Genomic DNA, 18,475 nt, shown 5'->3' with positions numbered 1-18,475 from the left:
GCTGCTGCAGAAAGAAAGAGAGAGGATGGTGTCTAACTGCTGTGGGGAAAACAGGGAGCCTTGTGCTGCTCTGGATAATCCTTAATGAAGCTTTAACAGAAGCACTCCCTCTGTGGCTGGAGGAAATGCTACATATTAACTGAACACACATGGTTTTAAATTCATACGAATGCCACCAACCAAGAAGGAAGTCTTGTTTTAGTAATTTGTTTGGCGAATATCCCCATATAAAATATTATAATGTACATTTAAAACTATACACAACAGCCTGTATAATAAGTACTTCATGTTTAATGGTATACCATTGACTCTAAAGAAAACGAAAGTTTCCTCAAGCAAAATGGCAAGTATGTAGGGAAAAGCCCACGCACTTTAGACAACTAAGAAACTGAGCACGAAACACATTTTTATTTGGCAAACTCACCTTCAAAAAAACCAGCCAGCCAACCAACCAACCCCCAATGAACAAATGTTTCTCTCCTGTCCATTAAAGCAAGTTTATATATTACATAGTTGTCCTAGTTCTGCTTCTTAAAATCCTGGCTACTTTGTATTATGAGAATTTGGTTCAACTCTTCTAGACTTCCTGCTATGATCTAATAGATGCCTCACTAAGAATGAAGATCATTTAAATGGGGTTACTGAGAGTCAGTACTGGTCCTATTTTTTTTTTTTTTTTCCAAATTCCATTTTCTCAAATCCTCCACACACTCTTATTTTGCACATGGACATTTCTGGAAGTGAGGGAAAAAATATCTAGACTAACCCCAAGAATGGAGAAAACTCAGAAGCTTCTTATGAGTGCTGGAATCAATTAAGGATGGAATCCAGGAATACAATAAAGGATGAATCAAAGAACACAGAAAGAGAACAGTCAGCTAAGGGAACAGTGTGTTCAATAAATGAGCTCCAGGCATTGACAGCAGTCAAAAAAGTGCCAATTCATCATAAGTAGGCTTGACAGAATTCAATTTTTTTTTTATTATTTCAGTGGATGACTGATGTTTATTTTAATCACTTTTGACTTTTATAAATTTAAATTTTCAAAGTTGGGCAAAATTATGGGTTTTAAGCTGTTTTTCTTTTTTATTGATTTAAGTTTTCACATTATGGGAGGAGTTAAACAATTACTGAATGACAGACACAGAGAATCAACAAGTTAAAGTTTTATAACCATTAAAACACAAGTTGTCAACATCACATGTCAAAATATACTAAGTAAATATTCTTAAATATCAAATTCCAATAAGTTTTCAAGCAATATTTCTCTTACTATGCCTATCCATAAATTTCAATTATCATTGATAGAAATATGTTTTAATTGGTTTGTGTGTGAATTGTGAAATTCATATTGAAAGATAAAAATCCTATTCTTCCAAGCCTAACCAAATCATCATCTCATTATTCAAACTCAAAATCTATTCATGTCTAGCACACACTTATTAACTGCAGGAACGAGAAGGAAACAGGCTCTATTCTGGAACATTTACAGCTAATTATGCAGTCCAGCAATACCCAGTGAATTTACAAAAGCTCCTAGTCACTGCAGACACACCCACTGAAGAAACACTGCAATAAGCCATAAGGCTAAAGTAGGACTTTTTAAAAACTAGCTTAGCTACTATTGACAAATCATGGCATTTATTCCACTGCCCACAGAAGCAAATGTGTAATCAGCAGCATTCAAACCCAATTATTGATCAATTTCTGCATAATCAAGAAGCTTTTGGCTTACATTTGAGAAAGATCAGTAGTTTACACAATTTACTCTAATCTAGTATTAAAAGAATTTTAGAGCATTTACAGGTCGAATATTTAATACTTTACAGGGCTTGTAGAATTTGCAAGGCAACAGGAAACGACAGCATAATGGAAGTCTAGCTCCTTCCCTAGCTGAACGGGAGCCGGGGGAGAGGGGAAAGGTACTTGGACTCATACTAGAGCGTGATCCCTAAAACTTGGTCCAGAGCACCACGCTTCACTTCAGCCTCTGGCTAATACATGCAATAGACTTAAAGACCTCAGCATGCCTCTGGCTGCTGGAAGGTACAGAGGGGTCTCTTCTCACCCACACAGGCACAAAAAGCATTTCGTGGATATTGCCACTATTCCCTTAGCCTCCTAACTCTGCCATTCTACCTTCTAGAAGCCTTTATTTATGGTCATCTTCCTCATGACCAGCTCTAATAGCTGCATACAATTCAAGTAACAGCAGAGTGAAGTGACATGATTTTTGTCAGTTTCACTGCTGAACTTTGGGTTCTGAACCATAGAGAAACTAAAATGAATCATGCCATCTTTACAGCAGGCTTTAATAACCCCCACCTAAACCAAATTCTTCTTAAAACAAGTCTGATTACTCCACTAAGAAGTGATCTGCAATAAATGTATGCGCACACAGAATATGTTTCAAAGCAGCTTCATAAATATCAGTTAAATTTCACAAAATACTTATTATATCCATTTACAATTGTACAGTTTGCACAATTTACAACAGAATTGTTGACCATCTAAGATTAGAGACCAAAATGCATTTTTGCTGGACCACTAAACCAGATCAGTTTGTTTAACCCTTCTATTTTTAAACAAATGGGCTGTAGGAGGATAATTTAAACACATAAGAGTGAGGAAGAATAGAAGGGAAACTCCTGAATATGTGCAATTGGTATCCAAATGACATTGATCCCACCCTCTCAAAAACTGAAGTGAGAGATTTTTTTTTTTTTTGGGGGGGGGGGGGGGGGAAGAGGGAACTGTTTTATTCATTAAGAAATGAGATTCAGAGGCTCATATAAATGGCAGGAAATGAGATGTATACTTGAAGTGATTATTCCAATCTTATCAAGCTCAGTTTCTTTAAAAAAATTATGCTACTGAAGAGAGTTTCTACAGTCAAGCAACAGCCCACAGTGGGAAAATGCAGCTCCTTCTGACAGAAAAACAGCTTTAAAAAATCCTGTTAAAAACCCTAACTTCACTTCCGCTGTTTGAATATCAATGAGACTTCTGTTTTAAAGACAGCAAGATCCCATTAGTACAGGAAGGATTTCATAAACAGGAACCTCCACAATTCAATTATAAACTATAGTCCGGCCCATTCTGAAGAAGGAAAAATATCTGACCACATCTCATTTCATTTCCATTGACTCTTAATGGAAAATTGGTCTGCAAAATGCCCATATTAACTTATTTGTAACATTTAAGGTATACATCTAACAATTATAAAATATATGAATGAATACTGGTACTGAACTACAAAGAAATCTTAAATTTAGTTAAAATTTACAATCCAAATTAATTGCAATTCACAAATATTTAGTCTATCTTACATTTCAGTTGATTAACTTCCTCCCCTCAGCCCTGTAGTGGCTTTAAAGTGATTTTTGTGCTCCTGAGAAGCCTAAATTGAAAGCTTGGAGAGTGCAGTTCTCTATAGACAGAACAGGTACAGCCAAGGGTAGAAAAAACAAGGTTCCATATATCAGTAGTTCTCAACCAGGGGTCTGGGGCCCCCTAGGGGGCCTCAAGCAGGTTTCATGGGGGCCTCCAAGCAGGGCCAACATTAGACTTGCTGGGGCCCAGGGCAGAAAGTCAAAGTCCCACTGCTTGGGGCTGAAGCCCAGGTCCCTGAGCCCCGCCACCTGGGGTTGAAGCTGAAGTCTGAGCAATGTAGCTTCCTGGGGGCCCCTGTGGCATGGGGCCCAAGGCTTGCTACCCCCTAACACCACCCTGGCTTTTATATGCAGAAAACCAGTTACTGCAGCACAGGTGGGCCATGGAGTTTTTATAGCATGTTGGGGTGGCCGGCTCAAAAAGAAAAAGGTTGAGAACCCGTGCCATATATCACCCTTAATCGTGGTTTGGAAGGGTGATGTAAGGCACCCTCTCCTGGAGAAACCACTGTCAGGGTTGACAGTGTAGATTAACTAATCATGTTCACACAGTACTTCTCTTCTGTACAGGTGATGCCAAGTAGCATGTCAATTTGTGCCAGATGGGTAGGGGTTTTCTGTCACATCACACCTTGTCCACTAGAAACAGGATGTGGTAGGGTGTCACAAAGTTGTTTCAGAAAGACTACTGAATGGCCAACACTGACTGCTGGTCAGAATTTGGGCCAGAACTTGAACTGGTGACTCAGTGAAAGGCTCAGTATCCCACAACCAATACACAGCTAAGGTGTTTTAATTTTGTAATAACCTAATCAAATCTCTACAGAGTCGCACACCTGTACTTGTCTATTTGCTTGGCTGAACCATGTCACCTCAAGAGAAGCATTTTCTTTGTTTCTCCTAAATTCTATGAGTAGGCTAGTTGTAACCAGCCTATCTTCTTGGTAAATGTGATGAAACTGCAAAGCATTCGTGGGAGATGCACCGCACTGAGACCAGCACCACTTAATGGATACTGCTGAGAGCATTGTTGGGCTGATGATCTCAGTCTTTGGTACAAATGCCAATTCAGTGTAAGCTGAACTCCATGGAGGAGTACCTGTTTATTTGAATTTGGTCTTCTGAGATGCCACACGACTACAGGTGTACTAGTGGCTACATGAGTATACTGTGAACTCAGTTCAGCTGAAAGCAATAATTAGGGGATAAATAAATGTTTATATGGATAAAATGGAAGCAAAAAATAAAAGGGTAAATGGAAAAACCCCAACACCACCATACATCCACACAGATTGCAATAATGCAGGATCTGATCTCAGCCATTTTTAGCATATGACCCAATTTGGAACAGAGTAGAGAAGAGAGGTCACATTTGGATCACTGGATCACTCCTGAAAATGCCCAATATATTTCAAAATATTAAAATATTCTCTATTTACAAACAGTTTGACCATTGAAACACAGCAATAGTCTTGTACTGCAAAAGTGTGTTAAAGTAGGCATATAAACACGATGTAAAAATAAAAGGATTTGTTAACTTAACTAACTGTAAGAATAGGTTAGAATCTATCCTAATGACTTCTTTTTTTTACCTTAAGTCTCTGATTGAAAGCATCAAACAGCAGTTTGATTCCGTCCTGAGTCAGGTTAAGGATGAGGTCATGGCTAAGAGGAGACTGTAAAAACAAAAACAGTAGAATCATTTAGATAAAAAGCTGATTATTGCCACATATATAAAAACCAAAGAAAAATATTTTTCCCAAATGGTCAATTCAATTGGCATGGCAACCAATTGTTTTGTTCTATGTATACGCCTAAACCAAAGTACATGTGGCAAACCCCCTTCAGTTTTCCTATTGAATGAAACAGAAGAGTTGTTGATAAGTTCACACCTTGCATGAACTCACAACCAAGTAGGAATATAGCTTTCTTGCTGCTTTTACAGATGGAAAAAGGGCAATTGAAACTGACATTTCAGGCTTAGAGTGAAAAATTGGAACACATCATGTAGGAGAGTTTGTTGCACTCAGCACTGGTGGGCCCATCTTATGAAGAGAAAACTGAAGAGCCTCTCCTCAGCAACGATTACATATTATACTTAAGAAAGTGGTATGCACTTCAAATATCAAAGAATATCATAACCAGTCTGGGAAGGTTCTAAATGGAATATTTCAGACCCTTATGCTGCAAATTTAGGTTTCCCTAGTTATTGTGAGTCATAATAACTAGGGGCCTAAACAAAAGCCCACTGAAGTGAACAGATATTTGACTGGGTTCAACGAGTTTTGGATCAGACTCTTAAGGCTGTCTCTATTTTCAGTGGCATACCTTGGTAGCAGTTCTCTACTGCCAACAGAGTCCAGGCATACTCAGTAATTTGCCTCTAGCACAGCCAGTCTGACCACATACCCCCCATTCCCACACACACACAATGAAACCCACCTTTCCAACTTTTCCCTGCAGGGGAGAAGGTTGGTAGATAGGCAAAGGCAGCCAACAACACTAGAATTCACAACCTAAGATAATGCACAGCACCATAAGTCTTGCTGTGAATCCTGCCCCTCTGGAGGAACTCAAATGTGGGGACAGTACTATGAGAAGTTGACATAACATGAACAGATTGTAATGGCAGCAGAAGGGAGAGCTATATCCACAGCATATCTATGATTTTTAGTCAGATTCAATAATTAAAGTAAGCCAACTGTACAGGCCTCCAGATGAGAGAAATCAATACTATTTTTGTAAAATATAAGTAATGTTTTCTATACATCAGAATTTCATAGTTTTAAAGACTGATTTCTCATGAACAACTGAGAATAGATGCTTTATGCCACTGAAAAACTTCAGGGAAGCACTTTCATTGCTATCCCTGATTGATATCTTGTAATCTAACCTGAAAACTGCCATAGGTCCACAACTGAATAGAGCGAATCCTGGACCTCAGAACAAGATGATTTTAAATCCCTTTGACTATTTAATCCAGGCTCCTATCTAATCCACTTTTTAAATAAAAGAAAGTCGAAGGTGCAAAATAAAAGCGGTTTATTCCATGATTGTTTTGCATTAGACCAAAGGTGGTTTGAAATATTGTATGTACTGTACATTTTCCCTGTGATTTGTTTTAACTGCTACTATAACAATACACAAAAGTACTCTCTCCAGAAATGCCACAGAGGATTTGTTTTCCTTTATGGAAAGAACATTTGGGGGCCTTTAATCAACTGACAATGCCCCTTTAACTATGAGAAGGGGAAATGGTAAATACTTTAGCATGAGAGGGGGAGAGACAGACTCAGGAATGCCATCAGAAACTCCAACAGCAAGCATTCTTGCTCTTCAGTCCTCAAATGATAATAAACATAGAAATGTCTTTATAGTATCATGTTTCCTGAGGGAAAATTTTTAACAGGTACAGTACCAAAGATAAAGATATTTTGAGCATTGGGAATGGTGCTAAACACATTTGTGTTTAGATTATAACCACTCCATACAAAGCATCTCATCCACCCTTACAGAAAACCAGTAAAGTTCTACCCAAGCAATAAGGTAGCTAGCAGAAAATAAACATGCAAATGTGCAATGTTGTCTAGAATTAGGAGGTACTTAAGCATGTCATACATCAAGAGAATGACTCTAATGCTGGCACCGATAGTCCTTTCTGATGCCTTAGAAAATTAATTCAGAGAGCTTACGCACAGAGTTAAGAACATCCACTGTGTAATGATGAAGACATACTAAATAACTTTCCTGAATATTTCAGAGTAACAGCCGTGTTAGTCTGTATTCGCAAAAAGAAAAGGAGTACTCCTTTTCTTTTTCCTGAATATATGTGATGGGCTCTGCATTATACTGATTTTAGTAGCTCATATCCAGGAGATTAAGCAAATTGAGTTCTAAGGTTCTAGGCAGGATGTTTAAAAATTTAATTCAGGATTAGTGTGAAAGTTGAAAACATTATTAACGAAGGAAAACAAAGAGCTGAGAGAAGGCTTGGTAATTATCACAGCCTGCAGCTCATCTTCCCTTCTGGCAGATTTTATGGCCAGGAGAAAGAAACTGGGGAGACACAAGTTAAATTAATGTGATTTTCAGTACTCTAAGTTTCATTTTGAGTACTAAAAATCACACTAAGTATGACAGAAAATCCCAGAATTAAGCTTTGTCCTCAATTTACAGTTTCAGAGACAGGTTCATAAAGCTTTCCTGATGCATTTCAGGCTTTCCACGTATGTTAAGATCAGACCCTTAATATGAACAGAGCTGGCTGAATTTGAGAAGTCTTTTTAGATAAGTTTTTAAAGAATTAACACATGCTCTTGGGAGTTTCAGGATAGTAGTCCAGATCAGGGGTGGCCAACCTGGGGCTCTGGAGCCACATGGGGCTCTTCAGAAGTTTATATGCAGCTCCTTGTATAGGCCCCAACTCTGGGGCTGGAGCTACAGACGCCAGCTTTCCAATGTGCTGGGGGGTGCTCACTGCTCAACCCCTGGCTCTGCCACAGGCCCTACCCCCACTCCACCCCTTCGCACCCCCTCCACTGAGCCTGTCATGCCCTCACTCCTCCCCCCTGCAGCCTCCTGCATGTCACAAAACAGCTGGTGGAGGGTGATCCGTGGGGCTGCCAGTGAGTGGGAGGCGCTGGGAGCCGGGGCGGGGGGGAGATGATGGAGGGTCTGCTGACGTATTACTGTGGCTCTTTGGCAATGTACATTGGTAAATTCTGGCTCCCTCTCAGGCTCAGGTTGGCCACCCCTGGCCTAGATGCTCAAATATTTTAAGCTATTATGTTCTATTGTTTAAACATACGTTTTAAAAAAAGTCATGGGGAAGATGAGTTATTCTCAATGTTTAAATTGAACATAACTCTTTTTGACCAGACAACATAAAAGAGACACTTCATTAGGCCCTGAAACCAGGTGACCGCACCAGCAGATCCCTGCACCCATGAGGCCCCACTGAAATCAATGAGGATCTGCCCCAAGACAAGGTTGAGTCCACATGCAGTCAGTTGTAGGGCTTAGTATGGAGTGGTTATAATCTAAACCCATGTGTTTAGCACCACTCCCAATGCTCAAAATATCTTTATCTTTGGTACTGTACCTATCAAACATTTTCCTTCAGGCAACATGATACAATAAAGACATTTCTATATTTATGATCATTTGAGGAGTGAAGATGAACAAAGGTCTTTGAGGAAAGATCCCTGGTCAGTCTCAGGATAAGCTTTGTAAAAGCACAAAGCTCAAGCTTCTATTATACCACATCATAGAATGAAACAAGGATCACATTATTCTTCTAAATAAACCAGAAGATATTCTGCAGCGCACTGTACTGACTGGGGTTGAGAAACTGTGGGACACAAACTACTGCTGTTACTAACCACTCTCATAGAGACGGTCTAGTGTATTATTTGTAATGGGCTACATTTCTAATTTGCAAAGTAAATATGTCGCCATTACGAAAGCCATAAATCTATATTAGCTGGAAAGGAAAAAAAGGGATAAAAGTCATTTAATTAATGAGATATGTATCTGGCAGTAAACCAAACAGTCAGGATTCTTCCTTGATTATTTTTGTACTCATATATCAGAGGATCTCTTGCTCAGTCTTTAGATTGTTGATACAAATTCAAATTGTAACAGATTTAGTTAAGGACAATGTGAAAAAGTCTTCTAATCTCCTGCTTCCTAAAAACAACAGGACACATTACAAGTTTATTGTAGCTGAGAACTGGCAACTCATATTTATTTTCAGGGTATTTGGTATCCCCACCTCCCTTCCTCATACTCCCCCCAAAACTAGAGAAGTTCAAAAATGTATTTTATTGCACCTAGTTAATAGATTTTGCCTCCAGCACACTATAGCATACAAAGTTGGAGGCACATCAAAAGCATAGCAACTAATGTAACACTGGATAATGTTTAAATCGTGCAAAAGCATGATTAAGACATCTAGGTGTTTTAAATTACTGCATCTGCTTTTGCAAGCAGAACTGCTGATGCACAGAAGAGCAAGAGCAGCATTTCCAATGGGCTCATCATCATTGCATCAGACAGGAATGGAGAAAGTGAGAAGCATCTCACCATTACAAAATATTACAACACTTGACAGAAACAATGCAAAAAGACCGGACCATCACTGCCCAGCTATTTAAAGAGCAGAGCTGCAGAAGTCCTTTCCTATACTATAAAAACTAAACTTAGTTTCAAAACCGCCGTTACTTGTTTAAATCCTTTTATATCAAGAGAGTCAGAACTACTCAGTATAGCAACCTTAGCAATACACTCCCCTTTCTCAACACACTATTTTCCAGAGCTCCCCATCCTACTAAAACATGTCAACATAAAAAAGTAGCATTCACCAAAGAAAGATTGATTGGTGCCTGAAAATGCCAAGCTATAGCAATATCATGCCATAACAACGAATCCTAGGAGCTGATAAAATATTTTGATTACCCTCCACAAAGAGTTATTAAAAAAAACACACAATATTTAACTAGCCACTTTTAAAAGCCACACACTTCAGGATGAGTGATATTAGACAACAGCCACAACACGTGGCTGAACAATACACAGCGTGTAGCATTACACAACACTGACACACCTTCGTATCTTATTGCTTAGTTATCACAAAATTATTACTTTACCAACCTGGCCTGGTCATTCTCTACTCACCTGCTCACTGTAGAGAACCTGGACGTTTTTGATAATACGACAGTGTTTCTGAAGAATTGCTACAGCTTGAGCCAATGGCATTCCTGTAAATAAACACAAGTCATATTTCTCTAATTTGTCCACACAGATAATAAATTAGGCCAACAGGCAGGTTAAAGGTGAGGTAAAATTGGCTCATCACCTAAAAGTAGTAAGTTGCAACATAAGGATTTGCAAACAATAACAAAAGCCTACTTCACTTGTGACCTCAGCAGTGTTTCTGGAACGGAAAGGTCTGTGCTTATCCACCAAGCAACAAAGTTCTTTTACTCAAAAAATACAGACCGATTATCTCCAATAAAGGGAAAATAAAAAGTCAAAGTTTATGCAGTCCACGTTTTTCTTACATGTTTACAGCAGTTTTCTATTTGAATCACCTTCATTGGTGGATTTAATTCTCCAATAATGTGCCTAAGGGCTTGATCCAACGCCCATTACACACCATTATTTCTAAAATAAACTCTTTTTGCAGAGTCAAGTAAGGTATGCAAGTTAAGCTAAGTATGTGGTTTAATGGTAAGAGCCTGCTGCAATTCAGTTTCTAACAAAGCTCATTATAGACTTTAAACTAAATAATTTCTTGTTTTCACAGTTGATGTTACATAGTCAATACTACATAGAGAATACTGTAGCGTCAGCTCCCCTTCAGCAATGTGGTCAAAACTTTTTTTTGTATCTTTTAATGAAATGTGATCATGTGTAAACAAGTTGTACATATATTCCTGGTTCCAATATCACAATTTGGCAGCTAAAAAAAGCTTATAAACCATACAGAAATGTAATTGATTGCTACATGTCAATTTAGCTTTTATAGTTCTGATTTGTTATTTATTTTAGCTCCTTGCCTTTCTAAATTATTTTCTTATTTCTAATTTTTAAATTTTAAATAAAGCAAAGTGTCCCTATTCAGGAAAATATACCATGGTATGTGTTATTTTGGTCAGATTATCTCTTATACTATAATAGGGCCCCAGTAGCTTGCTGTGATTGTATAGTGGTTAGTACTCTGCGTTGTGGCCGCAGCAACCTCGGTTCGAATCCAAGTCACGGCATCACTTTGACAGTGATATCACGGCATGTGGGCACGGATAGCTTTTAGGGGGAGGGATAGCTCAGTGGTTTGAGCACTGGCCTGCTAAACCCAGGATTGTGAGTTCAATCCTTGAGGGGGCCATTTAGGGATCTGGGGCAAACATTGCAGACTGGTCCTGCTTTGAGCAGGGGATTGGACTAGATGATCTCCTAAGGTCCCTTCCAACCCTGATATTCTATGGAATGTAAATTTTTAATTGACGGATATAAGTTACACCTTAAATTTAAGTAAGGCTCTATTCTCTGTACAGAATCAGCTATGTAACATCAACCCCTAAAACAAGAGATGAGAACTTGTCTATATTAGAAAAAAAGCTACATCTACAGTAGAACCTCAGAGTTATGAACCCCTCGGGAATGGAGGTTGTTCGTAACTCTGAAATGTTTGTAACTCTGAACAAAAGGTTATGGTTGTTCTTTCAAAAGCTATAGCTGAACACTGACTTAACACAGCTTTGAAACTCCACTATGCAGAAGAAAAATTGTGCTTTTAATCATCTTAATTTAAATGAAACAAGCACAGAAACAGTTTCCTTACATTGTCAAACCTTTTTTAAAAAACTTTCCTTTTATTTTTTTAGTAGTTTACATTTAACACAGTACTTTAATGCATTTGCCTTTTTTTCCCCTCTGTCTCTGCTGCTCCTGATTGCGTACTTGCAGTTCCAAATGAGGTGTGCGGTTGACCGGTCAGTTTGTAACTCCAGTGTTCGTAACTCTGAAGTTCTACTGTAATTTGTTGCCAGGACAGTTCCACCATAGCAATAGTGGAAGCTGTAGCAGAGATGTGATGCAGACATTTTTACCACCGTGTTGTCAAACCCTTTGCTTCAGTCCTCTCCCCACTGCTGCTTTCATTGGTGGAGAATTATGGGTGCAAGATTTTCCAGAATAGGCAAATTTGAAGATGACTGATCAAACGTAAGTACTGGATATAAAGTTGTTCCCAGGAGTACATGTCAGTGAGAAGAACAAATTTCTTCATAAATGACAGATTTTACTCCCAAGAGATAAAGAAAGAAATACTCACTCACTTTTAAATTATTTTAAATAAGAACAGACAAGCTGACCCACAGTGGCAGTGCTCTCAGCTGCTGTGTGTGATACTCAGATTGAACTCCAAACTTCATGCTCTCTCCTATGATCATCAGAGGCTGGGTGTGCTGAAGAGGCTGCATAATCAGTCCTTGCATGGAACAAATAAGGTTTTCCAACACTTAATGCACTAAAAATTAGTAAGTTATATGGGGGGTAGAGTGGAAAGAAGTTTCTAAGCCCCACCTCTGTGTGTGGGAAGGTGAGGTGCGGGGAGGGAAAGCAAAGATAACAAGCAGAAACAGACACTGAGGTCAATGTAGGAAAAGATGCACCATGACTGATAGAAAATACATGAGTGAAACTAAGAAGGGAAAGGAAGTATAACAAAAGCAAGAGAAATGTAAGTGAATTTTTTTAAAGTATATCAAATAGAAAGCTGATGACAATATGGTACTATTATATGCAGTACACCCAGGAACAGAACCCAAGATCTTGTGTACACCAGGAAAATTGTGTAGACATCTCACACTAATCATCTCCACTATGGTTTAACACGCAGAGCCCAAATCATCAGCATTTCAAGAACCACGTAATCTAATTTTGCCCAGAACAGGTATAGACAACATGGTGCTCAAAATATCAGGAGCAGCCAGCAATCCATTTACAGTAGGGGTCCCAACATTGCTCCCACTGGTGGAACCGAAACAATTTTTAGCAACAGTGGGAAATTTGACAAGATATCCCCAAAGCAGTCAGAGCTTAAGTGTCTTGACTGCCAGTTAGTCCCCTATTCTAACCTACCTGGCCACACTAATTATATATTACACATTCATATGACAGAGCTATGTTTAAACTAGGAACTTTAACTATGAATTTCCTGTTGTGTGTGCATGTATGTGTAATCTTAACTTTAAGGTGGCATTAGCAGGTTTGTTTGCATTTTATTTCCTTGTGCTTGTTTATTTTTTATAAAGGAAACAAAAACAATGAGTGCCCACACACGGAAATAAACCTGTGCAGTGTTGATAACTATTTTCAAGTAGCTTTTATTGAACTTCAGATAATACAAACACAGAAAGATCAGTTAAGTTATGCAAGGCTGAACCAGCAGTGAGCTCGCTATACCAACAGGTTATTAGTATAGCGAGAGCACTGATATCTAAGCTCCACCAAGGAGAGTCTTAGTCAGAATACATAGCACGTAACTAACCTGAATATGACAGCCATGTATTTACTTCGTGATAAGATTCAAATTGTTGCACAATTAATTAAATGCACGACAAGTTTATTTCTGTATTTTCAGGTACACAATACATCAGTGGTCACCAACCGGTCGATCCTAGATGATCTCCCAGTCGATCCTGATCTCCAGTGGTGCAGCAGGGTAGCCGCTAAGGCAGGCTCCCTGCCAGCCCCAGCCCCATGCCACTCCTGGAAGCAGCCAGCATGGCCCCAGGCTGGGGACAGAGGTCTCCCTCCGCGCACTGCTCCTGCCTGCAAGCACTGCCCCCATAGCTCCCACTTGCCGGGAACGGGGAGCTGTGGCCAGTGGGAGCTGTGGGGGCGGTGCTTGCAGACAGGGGCAGCGCGCAGAACCGTGTGTCCCCCCACGCACCCCCAGGGGTGCGCTGGCCCCTTCCGGGAGTGGCGTGGGGCCGGGGTAGGCAGGAAGCCTGCCTTAGCCTTGCTGCGCTGCCAACTGGAGGCGCCCAAGGTAAGTGCTGACCGGAGGGAGGCTGCACCCCAAGCCCCAGCCCTGAGCGCCGGCCCGGAGCCAGCTCCCCATTCCCCCTCCTGCACCTCAACACTCTGCCCCAGCCCAGAGCCCCCTCCTGCACCCGAACTCCCTCCCAGAGCTTGCACCCCCTCACCCCCTCCTACACCCCAAACCCCCTGCCCCAGGCTCAGCCCAGAGCCCACTCCCACACTGCGAACCCCTCAGCCCCAGTCCAGAGCCCACACCCCATCCTGAACCCCAACCACTTACCCCAGCCCGGTGAAAGTGAGTGAAGGTGCAGGAGAGCAAGTGACAGAGAGCGGAGGGGATGGAGTGAGCGTGACTGGGCTTTGGGGAAGGGGCGGGGTAGATCCTGGGTTGCCCTTAAATTCAAAAAGTGATCTTGGGCGTAAAAAAGTTGGAGACCACTGCAATACATGTAACCACCCTGAACTGTGTGTGTAAATGCATTTATTTCAGTGATTATTTGGATATACAAATATTCGGTTAATCAAATTAATTGTACAATTGAAATAGTAAACGGTGAAATACGGCACACGCTGCTAGTTTTCAGATGTAGGAATTCGAGCCTTGCAAACTGAAAGCTAAGTATACGCCAAATCTTTGAGCTTTTCAACGTTCACAAACTGCAAAAAATTACACACACTTTATGCAATGTAGGTCTATTCAAAACTCATAAAATTAAACATACGTATAAGTCTTTGCCAGATTAGAGCCAAGATGAATTAGCTTTTGACTTAGTAGAGCAAAAAACAAATATTGTCTACATCTTTTCTTCCCCTCACCCCATATACTAGTGACTTCAAATGGTCAAGCAGAATTTTATGAAACTTTATAAAAAAGAACTTCACTCTTTGGATTAAGAATAAGCATGGAAAATGTCAGCTTTCAAGAACAGTTCAGAAAGACAGTGTATTGAGAGGCAATTGTGGCTTTGAACAGGCTTAACTGCATTGCTGCTACCATAACCATAATATACCCATTTGAGAGCTGCTTACCGAAAAGACAATTGCCTAATATAGACACGAAACCAAAACCTTTTCCACTTATGAGTTCATGTCTGAAACAACAGCTTCTGCACTGTTTAGATTAAAAATGGTGCCGAAAACGCTGGCTCCCATCTGCAGCTCTCTTTACCAGTACTCCCACCATTGTTACCCCAGTGGGTAAAGAACCAGCAATATTGGGAAATTCCGGGCAAAGCAGTATGGTGCAGAAATTCCTAACCCCCCGTAGAATAACCTCATAACTGCTTTACAATTAGGACAAACTGTAGTAATGTTTAAATGCTGATCGCTTATTATTAAAATATGGGTCTGAAGAATCAATCATTTGTAGGAGGACCCATAACATATAAAAATCTACTGCTACACTTAAGTGCCTCGAATTGGTTCTGACACCATCAACTAAATTTGGATTGGTTGTAAGAGTTCTCTCTGATACACTGCTGGGGGGAAGGGAAGAGGAATCTACCAAAGAAATGTGGTCTAAGGAAGACTGTATAGAACCCCTGGAAGGAGAAAGGCTTATTATGTGACCCTGGGCAAGTAATTTAAACTCTGTTTCCTCATTGGTAAAACGGAAATGCCACAATTCAGTTACCCCAATGAGGATGTCGTGACGTTTAAATAGTATTTGTAAATTGCTTAGTGATCCTTGTACAAAAATCACTCTATAAATACAAAGTATTAGTAAGTTTTTGAGCAGGCTGATGTCACTTGATTAACATTACCCAGACTATGATCAGTACATCTAGGACACCTCCTCTGGGTGTTACTCAAAATGACTGGTCCAAAATAGCAACAAGAGGCTTTGGAGGAATTATGAATGTAAGGAAACGCAGACGATAAATAAAACATGAGTCAGTCTAAGAGCATCCTTAAAAACAAACATGAAGTATTCTTACATATATACATTAATATTCTCAGTATTATATAAAAGTTAGCATTACTTTGCCTTTTTAAAATAACTGCCAAAAACAAAGGAGACAAAAAAAAAAGTCTTGAGGAATTCCATCTTCAGTAATTCAGAATAATGCTAGAAGCATTAGGGAAACCTCTGGCCATCATGTGATGTGATGTGATGACAAGGCAAGTGCCAAGCACAGGACTTACCCAAGGTGAATTCCCATTGTTCATTCCCAAGAGATCGCTCGGGAACCACTTCCAGATCTAGCATTGGCTCTGCCAGAGTATCGGCCCAGTAGTCACACAGCAGATCACAACGTTACTGCAGCTGGACCTGTGCTGGCGCACGACAAAAAACACCTAATTTACAATCCTCATCTGACTCTCAGGGAACAACCCAAAACAACATGCAATTATCGCCCTCCAAACTCTGATGGAGAAATCACTGCTCATGGCTGGCTTTGTGTCTTCTTTGTGATCTTATTCCATTCCCTCATTTGTCTGTTGTCACCAGACCCCATGCAAGTGTAGCTAAAGCCTGGTCTACACCTAAAACTTAGGTTGACTTAGCTACATCAATCAGGGATGTGAAAAACTGTGCCCCCAGCAACGCAGTTAGGTCAACCTAACCTCCCTTGTAGATGCAGCTAGGTTGATGGAATTATTCTGTCTATTTAGTTATTGCCTCTCAGGGCAAGTCTACACTACAAAATTAAGTTGACCTAAGTTACATCAACATACAGCCACTGCAGTAATTGAATTGGTTTTATACATCCACACTATGCTCATCAGCGGCACATGTCTTCACCAGAAGCGCTTGCACCAATTTAGCTGCCAGCGTGGGGCACTGTGGGATGGTTTCTGAAAGGCAGCAACACTCAATGTAAGCAACACAGTGTCTACACGGAAGCTGTATCGACCTAACTACAGCGACTTAATCATTACGCCTCCCATGGAGGTGGAGTTATTAAGTCAGTGTAGTGGGCGAGTTATATCAGTGGGAGCTACATTTTAGTGTAGACGCGCAGAGAGTTAGTTCGACCTAAACTGCCTTACGGTAGCCTGTGTCATATCGAACATGCCTCAGAGAGGTGGATTACCTATATCCACAGAAAACCCCCTTCCACTGACAGGAAGCATCTACACTGCAGCACTATAATGTAGACGTACCCTTAGATTGAAAGCTGTTGGGGATAGGACTGTTTGGACAGTATTTTTATTTCCTTAGAGTGCCTTACATACCTATGACACTTTTTAGCTATTAAACAACAGATACTACAATGATGTTCATAAGAAGTTCACAGATAAAAGCCGTGAGAAAAGCTGGGCTGTCTCATTCCTTCTGGTTTTGCTGGAAGGATGAGAAGAAATCCACCGCTGAATCGTAGCCAAACCACAGGGCTCCCACAGAGTGCAAGCCCCCAGTTTTAAGGCCACCCTGCTGATCCTTCTGCCTGCCCCATCCCCAGAGTCCTTCCTGGCACCCTCCACTCCCCTGGCGGGCCCTTGCCGCTGGAGAAGAGCCTTCCCCCAATTCTTCATGGGGCGCCCCGAAAGCAGGGCCACGACCCACCCCCTCTTACACGGTAAGCGCTTTGGGGCTAGGACCGTCTGAACGGTGCCCAGCCGGCTTAGGGCTTCTGGGGCTACGGCCAAAGAAACGTCGGCCGGACACAGTCACCCCGCCCCCCCCCCGCTCCACGCCAGCCCCCTCCCGGGCCTCACCGCCCGCTCTAGCAGCGCCCGAGAGACCCTCACACCGGGGCCAAGACCCGGGGGACAGCGGCTCTGGGCCCCCCCCGCCCGCCGCGCTCATCCCGCTCCGGGAAAGGGGGACCGGCCCCCCCCCGCCGCTGTGTGCGCGAGGGTGGAGGGCGCCCCCGCCGGGGCAATAACACTTCCTCCCTCCCGCTCCGAAGGGCCACGACTCACCTCACTTGCGGCTGCTGAAAAAGTCCTTTGCAACGGCCGTCAGGCGAGACCGCCCCGGGTGGGGCGGGGCCGGGGCGAGGGGGCGGGGGCCTGACGCGCGCGGGCCCGCGGGCGTGTGTGCGCGCGCGGGCGAGAGGCGCGAGGCCGGGGGTTAGAGCCCGCCTCTGGAGCTGGGGAGCTGTGGGTTCGAGTCCCGCCTGTGCCACAGATGCCCTGTGGAGCCTTGGCCAACTCACCTAGCCTAGGCACCCACTGGGGGCTGTGCCCCCAAACTAGGGGACCACTAGGGGCAGGGGCAGGCAAGGCTGGGATAAGGGGAGGGAGGTGGGGCAAAAGAGGCAGGGACAAGGGGAAACAAGGCCTTGTGGGGCTAACAGAGAAAGGGGGCCTGACCCCTCCAATACCAGCAGGTGAGAGGGGGAACCATGTCCCCTCTTAGGGGATGGTTGGGCCAAGGAGGGTGTCATGGCAGTATGGTAGGGGATTGGGGACAGCACCTCATTTTAGCATCGTCAGCTCCCCAGCAGTTAAAAATCAGGGTTCTGCCCCCCCCCAACTCCTGAGATTTCTGGGACTTTGGGGTGCACTTGGGTCACATTTTCAAGCTTTCCTCAGCAGCCGGAAAGGCTAGAAACCTACATCGTTTTAAAATGAAAGTTGAG

The 18,475-nt window shown here is 41.9% G+C and overlaps 1 protein-coding gene across 16 annotated transcripts in view; it reads right to left on the bottom strand.

The window, feature by feature from the left end:
• PHAF1 (phagosome assembly factor 1) overlaps nucleotides 1-17,884 on the bottom strand; it is a 44,662-nt gene extending 26,778 nt beyond the window's left edge. For 3 of the 16 annotated variants that reach the window (XR_003565827.3, XM_043526505.1, XM_027829401.3), the window contains exons 1-4: nucleotides 17,124-17,565; nucleotides 16,089-16,220; nucleotides 10,068-10,150; nucleotides 4,985-5,068 (exon numbers count right to left, since the gene is read on the bottom strand). Coding sequence is in view for 12 of the 16 variants with exons in the window: in XM_043526505.1 (XP_043382440.1) it covers nucleotides 4,985-5,068; nucleotides 10,068-10,150; nucleotides 16,089-16,152 (231 nt within the window). In the remaining 4 variants the exon portion in view is untranslated. The other 13 variants (XM_037877403.2, XM_037877404.2, XR_006285295.1 and 10 more) reach the window with 13 other exon arrangements.
• Nucleotides 17,885-18,475: the final 591 nt, after the last annotated feature.

This window comes from Chelonia mydas, chromosome 12, assembly GCF_015237465.2.
Source record: "Chelonia mydas isolate rCheMyd1 chromosome 12, rCheMyd1.pri.v2, whole genome shotgun sequence".
Classification (NCBI taxonomy): domain Eukaryota; kingdom Metazoa; phylum Chordata; order Testudines; family Cheloniidae; genus Chelonia; species Chelonia mydas.
This window is presented reverse-complemented; position numbering and strand designations above follow the sequence as displayed.